Source organism: Nothoprocta perdicaria, unplaced genomic scaffold, assembly GCF_003342845.1.
Source record: "Nothoprocta perdicaria isolate Ctin4 unplaced genomic scaffold, notPer1 scaffold_82, whole genome shotgun sequence".
Taxonomy (NCBI): Eukaryota; Metazoa; Chordata; class Aves; order Tinamiformes; family Tinamidae; genus Nothoprocta; species Nothoprocta perdicaria.
This window is the reverse complement of record NW_020456110.1, coordinates 2,153,122-2,169,302: the sequence shown is the minus strand read 5'-3', so window position 1 is coordinate 2,169,302 and position 16,181 is coordinate 2,153,122. Positions and strand designations below refer to the sequence as shown.

The 16,181-nt window shown below is 39.4% G+C and overlaps 1 protein-coding gene across 2 annotated transcripts in view; it reads right to left on the bottom strand.

Moving 5' to 3' along the window:
- The window catches only part of LOC112958209 (transducin-like enhancer protein 4), a 97,731-nt gene extending 81,655 nt beyond the window's left edge, over positions 1–16,076 (bottom strand). For both annotated transcript variants that reach the window (XM_026052010.1, XM_026052011.1), the window contains exons 1-4: positions 16,032–16,076; positions 15,735–15,832; positions 14,878–14,941; positions 13,472–13,516 (exon numbers count right to left, since the gene is read on the bottom strand). In XM_026052010.1, coding sequence (XP_025907795.1) covers positions 13,472–13,516; positions 14,878–14,941; positions 15,735–15,832; positions 16,032–16,076 — 252 coding nt within the window. The remainder of the gene's footprint in view (positions 1–13,471; positions 13,517–14,877; positions 14,942–15,734; positions 15,833–16,031) is intronic.
- Positions 16,077–16,181: the final 105 nt, after the last annotated feature.

Here is a 16,181-nt window from a genome sequence, read left to right as displayed (position 1 = left end):
TATAAGCAAAGCTTTAAAGCAGATGCTGTTTTCAACTAATGCAGCCTAAATCTATACAAAATTACTCTCAATATGCAATTCAAAGAGACTTCACAGACTTCACAGAGTTCATATGATCTGGTTTAAACTAGGTTTTCTTCACTTCTACTGACTAGGCTAGACTATAAATTGAGAGATGTTAGAGTCTCACTAAATTCACAGCTGCTCTGCCTCCAAAATTAGTACCCTTCTCAGGAAGGCTAACTGAGAAAGGCAAAGCAATGATCAGGTCAAGCAACTGACCTACTTACTACCTAAATCCCACTGCTTCATCCAAGTGGAAAAGCACAGCAGTGCTTCAATAAAGAATAATCTACTTCAAATCAACACATTTCACAACCTATCAATCTAATTAAAGAACAAACGTGTGTGTGTGTGTGTGTGTGTCATCAAGTATTTCTGAAAAGATCAGTTACAATATTTACATGCCAAATGATAAAAAACAGGCTCCTTTCTCCAATGTTTTCCTGAAGACAGTTCTCAGACTACTATCTCTTTTCTAAAAAATACAACTTCTATATACCACCAAAATCACATCTACAGTTTCTTACACATTCAGGTATTCACATACTCAGGAGTGAAGACTTAYCCAAAGCTGTGATTCTCATTGTTTGATATAAAGCAGGTTTGCCTACTTTTTTTCCACAAGTCATACTGTCAATATCCCTTCAAACCTCTTGAGGGGGGAAAAATATATTAAGAGCCTGTCACAGCTTCTTATTCTAATGAGTGGAAAGAAATTAAGAAAGGTTTAAAAAAAGGACTGGGAATCCAAGTACCTGAGATCAACACTACCACTTTACCCCAGACTGACAGTGTTTAAACTAGGGGGTCCGTTAGGGTTAAAGGAAACCTACATTTTCCTTAACATTACAATACACTTGTCTTCACCAAATAATCAAGATCCCACTCTGTTGCATGCACTATGCTTACACAGTAACAAGCTCTATCTCTGGTATTTCCTGGACATGTCTCCCTCCAAGGCCAGATTGAAGACATGGAGAAGTTGGAGACACACTATCACAAGCATAAAAAGTTCTCTTTCCAAAAATTCTGTTAAGATAAGAAAGTAATATTATTCCATTATTATCCCATTCTAGGTTGAAAACAGAGGCTGAGAAGACAGATTATTACAGATAAACCTTAATATAAATTAAAATACCGATAGCTTTATCACTAAGGAGACATCCCTGAAGCATGCTCATTGCCAGCTGGGGTGGAAAAGACGGCAGAAGTAGCAGGGGAAGCAAAACCAAGACAAAAGTGTCTTGGGGAATACCATTCTGCCTCAAGCATCTTACAATCTACAGAGATAAACACAGCCACTTTTAAACAGCTCTCATGTAATAATATCTCTGACAGAGAACTGAAACAGTGAAGGCTAGAGGTGAAGTCTCAAGAAGGCACGTAAAGGGATTTTAAAAGCATAAATAGACTACACACCTACTCATGCAGAAAGCCAGTAACATATAAATGATAAAGATTTTCAAGAACATCTAAGCACAGGAGGCATCTACCCACACCCCTGCAGAAACATAAATGTACCTTAAAAAACATGGTATGCCAAACAAAGGCTGGAGTAACAAAAGGATTTAATCATTAGAAATTCAACATTACAATCTTATCCCCTTTGTCTCTCCACTTGAGGAATCACACAATGCTGAAGTCACCTAAAGCAAATAAGACTTGCTGTCTCCAGCACTGAAGCTCCCCACTTAGCACTGAGTTCCTTTTCTAGACATGTTCAGAAGTGTCTTCAGCTGGCAAAGACATGYACTTTGGCATTCAGCTCAGCCTGGSTAAATACCTGCATCCAACATGATGCTTCTCCACCCATTTCCCTGAGGGGGCTGAGGATCCCTGCCAGAATTATTCCCACATAAAACACAACAGCAGTCATATACAACAGTGGTTAAAGAGCTTAATCACAGCATTTATACACATKATTTAAATTCTGGCTTCACTTCTTTATACCTCTCATGCGAATGCCCAGCCTGCTAAGCTGCTGTGAACTCAGGAAAATCTTCACCCAAATCTTCCACTGCAGCAAAAAGGTCCTGTTCTAATCTTCATTCAGATTTACCATATATGAGAAACAACCTAGGCTAAAATGTACAAGTAGGTTTGGGACAGGGACTTGAACTCAGCACAACTCCTTTCAACTGGTCACAGTCACACCATGCATCTCTCAAACTCATGGTTTACAGACCATGCCAGTAAACACAGACCATGCGATCTGAAAAGCTCTCTGCTGGATATTTCCAGTCATTACAACATTCCCTGGGAAACCTGGCTCTTGGTAGCAGATATGTTGTCTGTTCCTATAAAAAATAAATACATGAAGTTTACAAAAAGTGATTACAGTGATTCTGGGCTAGAACTCTCATGCAAAGAGCATTTCCCAGCAGCACCAAGGTAGGTGGCTCAACCTTCAAGCAGTATCAAATTTAAGACACACCCCTGACCTCAATATTTCCATGTTAGGTACTCTGAGTATGTGCTGTATTTCTTTGGCTCCATCCTGAATCACTTGATCCCCCATGTGCATTGCAAACTTACCTTCAGGTCTGACAGAAGGCAGAGATTTCCACATTGTTGCTTCAGTCTCTTTGCGAAGAGCCGCCAAAACAGGTTGCCCAAGGTGACACAAGGCTTTGGCAAAACAAGAATTTGCACCTAGATCTCCCCAAGCATCAAACCCTGATAGCTGAATCTCACCTACCTGGGAGCTCTCTGCTTTACYTCTCCTTAATACTGAGAGATATTTCTTGTGTCTACAGATTTTCAGCTTCTCCAGGTTTGTCACAGGCTTAAATAAACCTCATGACCCTTAATACAGTGCATACTTAGTACAGTATTTTTCTTTGAAAATGTGTAAGCTAAGATTATCTCAACATTCTTCTCCCTCACACAAAAAGACCTATTCAAATCAGTGGTGTAGAAGAAACACACCAGAGTTCYAGTCAGAAAACAGAGCTACATAAATCGTATGTAGTCAAAGAACATGTAAATGCATGTCCATAAAGTATATATGGCCATTCTACTGAAGCTGTATTTGTGGAAAAAAAAACCCAAAAGTTTGCATATGTAAAGAAGTTGGGCATTTGAATCTTTACAGGTAGGTTTTGAAATTAGGAGACAATGAAGCTGCTACTGTTAGTCTGAAAAGCATCAAAATGTGTCTTAAAACTCACAATCTCAGATAAAAATCACCTCGCATGTACCTTCATTGGGACATTATTCTCGCACAATATTGTGGTGCTAGCACCCCTTATATCTCTACCTACATGAAAAAAGCTCTGATTAGGAAGAATCATTATCTTTAGTCAAACCTGGATTTAGAAAAAGTTTCAGAAACAAACCATTCTTCAGAGATTTCCAGGGTACCACAGCCATAAAATTCTAACATTTCTCTTGCAGTGCCAGCTGAAATACATTTTGTGTCCAGTTAATCAGTAGACACAGATTAACTAGAAAAAGTTGTGACAGACTTGAACGCTTTCTGGAAATGCAGAGAAAATATCTTTCTTCTCACAAGGTCCACTTTAAAGMCATGATTAACTCTGTCTCTCCTCACAGACATGTCTAGAAGGCTAAGCAGSCTTGTTATTCCTGACTTCATTAAAACAAGACCTTATACACTACTTACTTTATAAGAGTATTCTTATATGAATGGACAAATATATGGTAAGCATTTCCCACATTAARACAAAACAAAACACAACACACATTTGGAGAGGTCAGCTTATGTGTTGTTATAGAGCAAAAAAAAAAAGCAAGACTCTCATATTGATGCTTGGATTTTTCCTTTTCTGGGGGTATATATAGAAAAGATATAGACAGCTTCTTCCCTGAAATGAAGAATTACTAACATAAATTGTAAATAAGCAGCCTGTTCAAACCACAACAGGTTTTTGCAGTTAGGATAGAAAGTGTACTGGTTAAACCAGTAAGAATGCATCATCTCGTCTTCATTAATACACGCATATGGGATGCATTTTGTGCATAAAGTCTTTCCAATCTTTTTGCACTACTCAAATACTACAGACTGATATTTTAAGAAGAGGTAAGAGCCTTGCACTAAYTCACACCTGTTAGAAAATCATAACAAGCAGAGAGCAGAGGTGCTGCAGTAGACGCACACACATCAGCACTTTGCCATCATTCAAAGGGGGCTACTGTGAAGCTGGATGGGTGTCATACAGAGCAAATGGTACCACAGGGAAATAAGCCTATTGAACTAATGAAGTGTTTTCCTCCAGTTGCTCCTTRTGCTTTTCATCCAGCCTTAAACCAAAAGTCTAATATAGGCCTTTTGGTCAGTTCAGGCCTTAATCTCTTTGCCCTCTTTCTTGAAGTAGTTACCAGCCCCCATTTCCAACATTTATCTCCAAATACAAGTACCAGCAGCAGGCATTCAAATACCTTTAGTATTTTCTACTTGCAACCTCAGATGTACAAGGACAGATAAAATTTATTAACAGTTTATGCACTGCTAAACCCTGTTAGAAAAGACCACATGGATTTGCGATATGCAGTCTTTTCTCCACATCAAATATATACTCATTCATCCATTCATTCAATATTTTGTTACTTTCTACAGTCTCTCAACTAATAGATGTTAATAAAAGAAACTTTCTATCCCCTGTCATGTAAACATCAATAACAAAAAATGCTAACAGATTTTTAAAAAGTGTGGCACAACATATTAAAAGTCATACTAATCAAAGCTGAATTTCATTGTATTTTCAAACTGAAATTCAGAAGCATTTTACCTATGAAGCACTGATGAAAATTTCTTATTCATCCCTGAGAGAGTTCACAATACAAACAGGAAAAAGTGGCTGTCAAAGATTAAATTTTCTTCAAGGACAGCATGTTCAGATTGCTTAAATTTCCCCACCTTTTTAGAAGTTAAAATTTGAATCAAGTGATAAATGTCATTAATTCCTTAATCAGACATCCTAAATCAGGTTAATTCCCTAATCAACAGACAAAAGTTACCAAAATAAGTGAGTCAGTTGGATGTTCAGATTGGTAAGCCTAGAGGTCCACACTTAACTATTCCTTTAATGGAGAATCAAAAAGAAAGAAGAAAAAGCTCTGCTTCTACTGCCATGAAGCACAGAGACATGAAAAGGAAACACAAAATGCACACAGTGTGATGATTTGCACACAATGTGATGCAAATCAAACAAAATCTTGTGGCAGACCCAGCAAACTCTTTATAGCCTGAATGGGACAGTTTTTTACTTCTGCCCAACTGTGAGATGCTCTGCTGAGGTGTTTTAGCAAATACAAGAAAGAACACATTCTCRTTGCCAATGTGCCACATCTCAAACATAACAGTGAAAGATTTTTTGCCTTCGAAGAAGTTGAATCTTATCCAGCAAATGTCAGAAACCTCTGGCAGCATAAGATCCTGCAGAGAAACCATTTAAGCAGACCAAAAGAAAGAGGGTGGGTTAGAAGACCTCCAATCCTGTGTTTCCCCTCCTTCTACCACATAAGGAGAAATGAATCACCACAAACACTGCTAATCCATCATATGATATATAAATCCACAAAAAATTTAACAAGCAATTACAAAAGAATATATACTTTGACTAATTTTATATTWTTTTTTCTCAGTAGAGTATGCCTCACATTTTCAGAGAACAAGAAATTRCAACAAAAGATGGCAACCATATATGTGTTTTTAAACACCACATACTGTTTCCTCAATTTTATTGTGCATCTTTTTACTAGCGACAAGTGATGAGAGGAGAACGCTAGATGAGAAAATAAGARAAGTCATCCAAGTGCAGTTTGATAGCTTAAAAGGAAAATAAAAAAGAACCCCCCATTTATTATTTTTATCTTGTGATTAATTTTAAGCCAGTCTCATCATTTTCTGGGACTGGCGTGATTTAACACTTGGAATTGGCAATACAGCACACCATACAAATACATAACCATAAAGAGACCAACTCAAGTTTACTGTAGGGACTATAATTTTGACTTGCCTGACATTTGTGCATTTAAATATCTCAGACATAACATCACAGTGTTCAATACAAAACATTACATCTCTGTCCTGGGCAAGAAAAGATGATTCCATAAGTCTAAATCTTATGGGCAGTACCCAGAAAATACTATTTAGAGTTCTTCTTACTAATTGTAACATACTTCAAATGTATTTAAAAATATTTTTGTRTATGTACATATATGTATAAAGTTACAGGCAACTGCTCTTGATAATCTACAATCTTTTTTTTCCATTGCWCTTAATTATAGAGTTCATGTCACCACCAAGACAAACAAGAGAAATATCCTACCTAAGAAGTACTTGAATCTAACAATGAAATTGTAAAGATGATCTTGAACTAAAATAAAATCTATGAAACTATATACATAGGCAGAACATAAATAGATATTCTTAAAATGTCTTCATATTTTGGCATTCTAAATAAAGACCACTGTTCCACTGTTCCTAAAAGGGAATTACTTGAAGCTCAACCTATCCATACTCAAGAACACTGTGATCATCTAGTTAATCCAAGTATCCATTTATACTTCCTGTGTTTCACATGAGCAGCTTTGTTCTGCTCCCTCTGCGTTTTGTGGCTAAATTGGTTTTCTGGAAGGCAGTGGCAACAGATGTGCTCAATCTGTACACAGTAAAAGAAGTGACTTCTGTAGCAATTATAATCACTGTTCACAAACTAGCCCGTGTTTGTGACATAACCACAAATAGCACATCATAGCTTCCCATTTAAGATGGATAAATAAAGAGCAAACTGATAACACTGAACTCCCAGCCTTCCACAGTCTTACTATTTGAGTCACAAAATCTGCTTCCGTGTTTAAGTGAACCACTGGCATGGTATACACAGTTACAAACCAGCGAGAGCATCTTTCACCATCTACAGTATAAAAAGTAAAGCGGAATCCCTGCCTTGAGAATCTTGCAATCTCAATTATTTTCTATGTCTGAATCCTTATTTTAGTTGCAGAATCAACCAGACAAACATTTTAAAACTAGATTTAGTTGTCTCTAGGTTCTGCCTTCCTAACATCTATTTTGTGCACAGAGAGAAATGCTCTAGAATAACTGGTACTGAGATCAGTGTGTAACTAAAAACTGTACCACAACACACATATGCAATGGGGCAGGACCAAGCTTACTATCACTGCAATCTCAGGCATCCTAGCATCTGATTACCTCACTTTAAAACCTATATGCAAAGCAAGATTTTTCCTGCATTCAACATCCTAATCATTTATTTTTCTGTTCCCAATTAGAAAGTGTTATTACATAATACAGTGCAAGTATTGTTATATATACAACATTTATATTTTTACATAAATTCCCGCTTTTCTTCCTGTTAGACCCATTGCAGGTGGTAAATTTTGATTTCTCAAAATGAATGTTATGACAGAGYAACATTTCTAGCCATATCAGGTGACAGAATGAGCTAATGCCAGTGCTAGGAAGAATAAAGGTCTCCTAGCAGTGAGGTGCTGAGAGAAAGAAAGTCTGTCCTGGGTCAGATTATCTCTTTCTCCCTTTCTCTCTTTCCTCTCATACACCAATTATCTAAGGAGGTTGGAGATTCTTGACAGGACTATGCCCCTTACTGCAAATAAAGACATGAATTTCTTGACGTAAATGTTTGCAGTAACTTTTTCTATAGTGAAAAGAGTTGGGCAACCAACACTTGGGCCACCGGGTCATCACCAGCTCCCTCTGTAATTACCAGCACAACTATAAACTAACACACTCAGTAAGGCAGCATCATGGCAATTAGCATCTTTCAAAGACAGAAAAAAATGCTTTTATGTTTAAGCACTGTAGAGTATAGCCCTTTGCCAGTGAAAAACAGAGCATATGTCTTAATTTAAAAGTTTGCTCAGTGTGTTCTGTGCTATTTCCCGTGTCTTAAGCATCTGTCTGAACTGCCAAAACAAGTGGGGGAAAAAAATGACATTTTCCTTTTCCATGCACAGCAAAACAAGAATGAAATGGAAGTTCATGTCTTAATATATGGTCTTCTGCAGTTGCGGGGGAAAGGTTATTTAAACAATATCTTGCAGGCAAGTAGAAACAATGAAGTTCTCCATGAGTTCTCTCCATAGAGAGGTTGTCTAGCATCTATACCATAAAAAGAGAGCAGAGAATTTCACTTCAGAACTTAGTAATTATTACAAGGCAAAAAGCTTTTGCTTTAACAGCCTAATAAAAGATTTCCAGCTTTTTATAAGCTGTTCAGCTGACTTCTGAGGTTAAGCAACCTAAAACTTTGATAACCAAGCCTCTGTGGTCAAACTGATTTGAGAACCTTTATATTTTGTGACTTTACATATTTTTGTGACTTTGATTGAAAAGCCATTTGTTTCTCTCTCCCTCCCTAATAGTTGAGTCGCAGTCTATATGAGTTGCCGTCTTCAAAACTTCACTTCTAATTCCTGAATTTAGAAATATTCCAATTCAGTTCTGACTATCCAATACCTATATCTCTATTAATTTTTCTCCTATTGTTTATAGTAGAAAACAAATTCAGGCAATAGCACTTTAGCTGGGTCGAGAGCTATCTGTTAAATGAAAGACAGTATACATTCAATTACAGATTGCCTTAAACAACAACAAAATCATAAACACACCTACGCATCACACACTCAATCAACACAGGGACCAGGTCCTTGCTGTAAATACAAAAAGAGTACTTTTATGTTATATATTTAGCACATATGCAGACTAGTTATCTGCAACTTATAGATTTTACAGCCACAAAGATGAAATGGTCAAAACTCATCCCTGAATTAAACAAATTGATTTCCATCTTTACCCATTTACCAAAATAATTTGTAACGAATGAGAAACAAGAAGACGCAAGGCTGGGATGTCATACAATCCATATATTAACTCAGTCAGCAATAAATCTCCCCTTCCTCTCCAAGCTCTCTACTACTTTCTTAAATAGCTCACTATAAAACCTCAACCTAATTAAAAACAGCTTTCTTGGCAACAGTGGCCTTGATTTCACTTATTTACACATTAACTGCAGCCTCCATTTGGCCAATCCAGTCTATTCCCTGCACCACGCAGGGCCTTTTATCTGCCCTGGACAGCATTTTCTTCAGCAGATGAAGTAGATGCCGATTGATTTGCTGTCGAGCATGGTAAATTAATAGCAACAAATTGCTGAGGGCCCCATCTCACTGCTCCACCATGCTTCGGCAGTTTTGCTTTATTTGCTGCATGATGGGCAGCAGTCAGGCCTCTTCAAGTCAATTTCTTCTTAACAACCTGCAATACTTTTCAATGGTGAAAATAGAGCCGTTCCTTGTAAGTCAGAAATCAATATCCTATTGCCCTTAGAAAATGCTAAACAAGCAGTATTGGCAATCCACTTGGTACTAGAGGGTATCAGATATAATGCAAATCCATACCGCTTCCCTCCTTGTAGTTATTACAGTTTGCTAAAAGGTTCCTAATGCCATTTATCATCATTTACCATCAACTACAGCAGCTATGATTATGATATCCTATCAGCTAGCAGAGCCCTTTCATTTCTATCCAATTAATATTTTAACAGCACTCAAATGGTTCTTGCACAAGTCTCGTAATAAAATTTACATGGATTGGACTGAAACATGGGGGTTTCTTCTGTGATTAAAAAAAGTCTTTTCATTTATTTTTTAATATCCAGCTTCTTGAAGATCTGAACTTTCTCTCAAAAATACTAAAATCCTACATTTTTTCTCCAACAATTAGTTCAAAAGCAGAGGTGTAACCAAAAGAATCCCCATTTATAGTCTGCCACCTCCAAACACATAAGCAAAATTAAAAGCGAAAGCTGTATCCTATTCATACTCTCCATCAGTCCCATTCACATATGTCTGTTGTCTGCAGCCAAATATAGACGCTTGTTTTAAGGGATAATTACAATACTGAATTAAAACCTTCAGAAAGCGTGTTTGATTATAGCAATTTAAATAAACTGTTTACCATAACATTAAAACTGCCTAATTTAGGAAATTAAACCAAATGACCAACAGCGGCAAGTGGCAACGCTGTAGTAGAAAAATAGGGCAGCACATCAACTATTCATTCGTAAACTATCCACTGAGCCTCTTAAAAATAAATGTTAAAAAAGCAGCTTAGTAAGAAATGAGCATTTCCTATCTAATTCAAACACTCCCATTTATTCTAATATGGAAATCTAAGATCACAGGGAACTACATATTCCTATTGAAGCCTACAATCCCTACCTTTTTATCTTTTCCCTGGAATGTGCTTATTTAAAAGTTTTACTGATCTAGGTTACTATTTAGGTTACTATTTTAGAATATATCGCCACATGTCACAACATACCCCACACACATCTTTAAAAAAATACAAACGACTAATTCTACCAGGCTAATGTTATTTACTCAGTTACCAAAATTTAAATTAATTATGTTCTCAAACATAATTGTTAAAAATTGGCAACATTATGCAGGCTTAATTAAGATTAAATCCAATTTACTAAATGTACTTTAATTGGTACTAATTACATTAGCTTTCCTTTCAGAATGACAAATTCCCCATAGGTTTCACTTTAATAGTCTTCTATCAAAATCAACGCAGGATGACTGATGATGAGCATCACATGATGGGTGGGAAAAGAAATGTTCTTCTTCCCTCCTTCTCTCCCCCCTAGTACATCCATGCACACGCACACACTATCACTGCTCTGTGCGTTTATCCTTTTATCAATTTGCTAAGTCACAGAGTCATGACTCCATCACAGCCATCATTTTCTGTTCCAGTGAAAAAAAATCTCTAAAAATAAATACTCTGTGGCTGGGAGCAGCCAAGAAGAACAGAAGCTTTAACAGGAAAATACACAAAGGTTTCAAATATCAGGGCCACCAATTACTAGGGTACTTCCAAGGACTCCAGGGAGTCCTGCTCTTGAACCCTTTGAGGCACAAATCTAATAAGTGAGTAAGCCTAACTTGATCTTGAGAACTAGGCCAAATTATGCCGAAGGGCAACTGCACTGCATTATTGCCTGCTTTCCATTACAAGGGCATCCAGTGAGTACATCTGGAAAAGAACCTAAAAGGAACCAAGGCGGTCTGCCCAGAAAAACAAATAAAGACAGATATGCCTCTGTGCTAAAATGAAAAAAAAAAAWAAAATAAAAAAAGAAAGAAAATATAATAAGTAGGTGGTTTGCAGAGCTGTCTGTATTTCATAATGTGATAAACTGCCCTCAGGATTTTTGATATGATTGAATTTAGAAAGCTTAAAAAAAAAAGTGAATCATTCAATTTCAGCTGGGCACAGTTCTAAGATCAAGGAGGAGGAAAAAGAGGAAATTTAAGGTGGAAGGCTACAAAGGGCTTCACACACATCAAATGAAATAATTGACACTAGATACACAAAAAATGGCCTTAACATTGAGATCCTAAAATAAAATGCAAAGTATTTTGTAGTTTTTAATAAAAAGAGAAAAGGAAAAAAAATGCTGGGTAGAGGGCAAAGCATGAAAAATATAAAACAAATCAGATGTAAGAATGACAGCAAACAAGTTTCTTATTTGCAATTAATTTCAACATTTAGCAAAAATATTCAAGTATTTTGTCTGACAGTAAAATACTTACAAGTTCAGTAATGGAAAATGATTTTTAATTAAAACGCAGTCCTTTGTAATCCACAACTTTTTKTTTTGAATTAACTATTTAATTTCTCCAGAATATTGTATACTAAAATGCATAGAGATTCTGAGCTATTTAGAATTCAGAAATTAAAAGGATTTTGTTTTCCTTTTTCCCTCAAAAAAAGTAGATCTCGCATACATACAGCCTTAGTTCTACTTTCAGGATTTTGCTGCAAAAGCTGCTGTAAAAACAGAGTATCTAGATAAATAAACAAATTTGACTGCAGTGGCTGTCTTCAAACGCCTATGATAACTTGCTGTGTAGGTGGCCTGTGAGGACTCTGGACTTTATGAATTGTTTTTGTATCTACTACTTTGGCTTCTTTTAAGAGTATCTGAAATAATCTACCTGTTCATTTGAGAACAGCTCCAAAATGTCTGAGAGTTAATGAATAGTCATTCCACTACTACCAGCAACCTAAATCAGGTCCAGAGAGTAACTGTGTAATTAGAATTTGATCAGCTTGAGGAACAGGCTTTTTCTCTCAGTTGTTTTTTAAACACACTTGTTGAGTCTTCATGGGTAGGATCATATTCATGAACAGTAYGTTGGAGCTCAACAGGGTACATGGCTGTCTGTACGATAACATATTTGTACAAAGTCCCATAGGTTTGGATCTGCAGATCACAACATGGTAAGGCAGGAAATTCCACTGTCTTCATATTTGTACGCCATCTAGCACAAATGGTCCTAATCAGCAATATTTTACTGGGATGCTAATGGCATACAAAGTACAAAAAATAACACAGAAAAAACATTTGACTTACATGTTTGTTCTCAGCAAGGTAAAGAATTCCTATTTCCACAACCCAGAAAAGTTCCAAATCCCTTACTTTGAACAGAAATGCATGCAAACCAATTTTAGGATGGTCTTTCTTCTTCCATCCAACCATTTCTTTATTTCTGCAGTTTACACTGCCCAGCAACACTGATGAATTGCTCAACCATTTGCTAAAATGAGTTGTCAGTATTAAACTCCCCCACATAAAAAGTTCTCTCACTAGAAAAGAGGTCAGATGTTTAATTCATTCTTCTCTAGAGAAAGCTAAAAACACACACTACTGAATAAGGAATTCTGATTTACACTACTGTGCTGCATCCGACTTATCTCCTGCTAATCACGGCCTAAGTGCTAGACTTCAAGGCACAAAACTGAGCATGCTAACATCCTCAAAGAAAACTCATTTTCATTTTAGAGCTGGAGTTACTAAGACACTATTTTTGGACAAAGGTCCAAGCAAGCAGCTTGTGGAAAATAGGAATATGTAAGTTCATCTATTCGCAGTTCCAGTTTATATCTGTCCAAGTTAACTGAAAAGCAGTGTTTCTCTACGCACAATTCACTGTCCTTTACACTTTATATACTTTTACGATGTAGCTATTCTTCTGAGAGGTAGACCTCAAATGTTACAGGTTAGATAGATCTTAAGTGAAAACCCACGTTCCCCTCACTACTCGCACAGCTCCTGTTTGCAGTAAGACCACTTGTGTTTGTGGAGATCACATGTGTAAAGTCAACATAGTAACACAAAACTGGGAGCGACCACAGTAACCTACCTAGGGCCACGTATCACACACAAGATATATGTATGAGATGCGTTTCAGGGCACGATGGAACACAAAAAAATCCAGTGCACACAAGCATGCAAGTAAACCAACTCTCACGCAGTACACATCTGTTTTAAGACTGATGGGAGAAATTACATAGAACATTCTTACACAAAGCAAAATATTTGCCTACCTGCTTATGCATCTCTATATTCAGCCCATAGGACATCTCGTAATACTGCGAGAGAAGAAAATAGCTCTGTTAGTACTCGAAATCATGAAAGTCATTCCAAAATTAACTTTGAATCAAGCATCATCTGTACAAAGACCTACAAAATATTTACGAGCGTTGAAAAGCTCCCATAATTTGAAAGCACATTTCAGAGAAATCTTTTTTTTCTTTTTTTGCTTTGCAGACATTTATTGTCAAATTTACAAAGAACAGTCATAAAAGCAAAAGACAGACAACAGCAACAAAAAAAAAAAATCACACCAGAGTTAAAGATTAGGGCAGAGAAAACTCATAGGAAAAGCTCAAGATTTTATTCCCTAGAACAGATAGAAGATGCCAAAAAAATGCCCCAAGTACTTGAAACCAGACACACATATAAATCAGCCATGTCTAACAAAATGGTTATTTAATATTTTAAATTAAAAACACACACACAMARAAAAGAAAGATACAAGTAAGTTGCAGGGATGCAAAAATAATATGCAAGGGAACTAAAATGCAGGGCCAAAGCAGTTACTACATTCTAAATATCTCCTGCTATGTACGCCTCAGTATTAGTGGGAACTCAGTTCACTGTGTAACACTGGTACCAAGCAACCCCCAAAACTTAAGCATATCAGAGGAAAAAAAAAAAGACAAATGCAAGCCTCAGCATCCGCTTGTCCTCTTGGTAAGGTTTCTTTCAAAGCTACACACCCTTCTCGTAAATATAAGAATGATAATTGCCACATACATATGGAAAACAGCTAAKCCTTCACAGACGTACAAGATCGCAGATAGCAAGAGCTTCTCTGGATACACCATGATCCATCATGCAATTATGTATTTAGAGATTTCTTCCTATGCAACTTACTTAATCAGACAGGCCACAACAGCTCAGATCCCTGACAGTGAATTTAGCGAAACAATCAGATAGCAGCCCATAAGATTCACTTGTTCTAAGAAGTAGGCTCCAGCTTTACATATATGTATACAAAATATTTTGATTCAACTTCTTCACGGAAGAAGGATTATTCTGAACTGCTTTATGGAGATAGGATAGTTGTGAAAAATCAGTAGAGCGAACATCATCCCTAAATATGCTTAAGAAGTCGCGCATGCCTTTAAAGGGCTGACCAAGTAATTTGCTACCTTCTTGAAGAAACATTCACAATTCCTYAAAACACTAAAAAGCAGCTTTTGCACAAAAATCAATTTCTACAAACAAGTTATAAACCCCCGAAACTACGGATTTATAACAGAAACAACAGAAACAACCTCAGCAAAAGCGGCACTGCTCTAATAGCCTGCAGCAATTCAAATGTATTTCAGTTTCGGTATATATCAAGTTAATAGACATTCTGAAATTTGTTATGCAGCTTGCTTACCATGACATAATGTCGCTGCATCTCTGTCTTCTCACTGGCCAGCTTTTCACATTCTAGCTTTAAACTGTACAACACCAGGAAAAAAATAAATAAAAGGGGAAGGGAAAAGGGGGAAAAAGGTATGAGCAGTTATAAAGCAAACTTGGCATGCTCCTGGGCACACGCCTGCTCCCGTTCCCAAGCGTTTTCCTCGCCGGCAGACGACACCCCGCGCCCCGGCCGCTGGCGGGGCTTAGGCGGGGGTTAGTCGCGCTCCTCCGCGCGGGGAGCCGGGACCCGGGGGAGGGGAGCGCGGGCGGGAGCGCGCGGGCACGGCCGCCTCGCGCCCGCCGACACAGGACCGCTCGCGGCGCCGCGACCCGCTTCTCGGGGCTGGTATTTCGGCGAGTTTTATGCAGCACCTCTCGCCTCCGCTCACACCGCAGCGCAGCCAAACGCGTCGACACTTCACGGAGCGAGAAGTTCCGGGCAGTGGGGGGGGGGCGAGGAGAGGTTGGTTTTCTTTTTTCCCTGTTTTCTTTTTTCCCTGTTTTCTTTTATTTTTCGCTGGGTTGTCGCGGGCAGGAGGGCACAGCCAGGGCGCGCGCCGACCCGGCGGCTGGCGGGGCTCGCAGCTCCGCGCGCGGCGGCGGCCGCTGGCACGGCGGGCCGCGCGCGCAGAGGGGAGTTAGAAAGAAGGGGGAAAAACAAAAGAGGCAGCAGCGGAAAACACTGCCGCCGCGTTTCCCACGGAGAGCTGCGGGCGCTCCTGCCGGGACGGCCGGCGGCGGGACGGCACGGGACGCGACGCGACGGCGGCCGCGCGGGACCGTTAGGGGCGCGGGGGACCGTTAGGGGCGCGGGAGGGCGGCCGTTACCTGTGGTACTGCGCCTGCAGGAACTGGAACTCCTCCTTGATGCGGTCGCAGGACTCGGAGATGGTGAATTTAAAGGGCTGCGCTGGCTGGTGCGGCGCCTGGAAGCGACCGAGAGCCGCTCCGTTAGGCGCCCCCCGCGCCTGCCCGGCGCCCCCCGCCGCCCCCCGGCCCGGCCCCGGCGCGGGGCGCGGGCAGCCGCGGGAGGCAGAGGCCGCCGCGGAGCCGGGCACGACAATAAGAAAATGGCTCCAAGGCGGCGGTGCCGCGGCCGTGCCCCCGCGCGCCCGGCGCACTCACCGGGTGCCGGCTCTGCGGGTACATCTTGCTCAGGTCGCGAATCATCCACGCCGGTCAGCGGGCGGCCGGAGCGGCGCGGCTCATGGGCTGCGGCGGCAGCGGCGCCGCGCTCCCCGCCGCCCCGGGGCTGGCGGGGCAACCCCCGCGGCG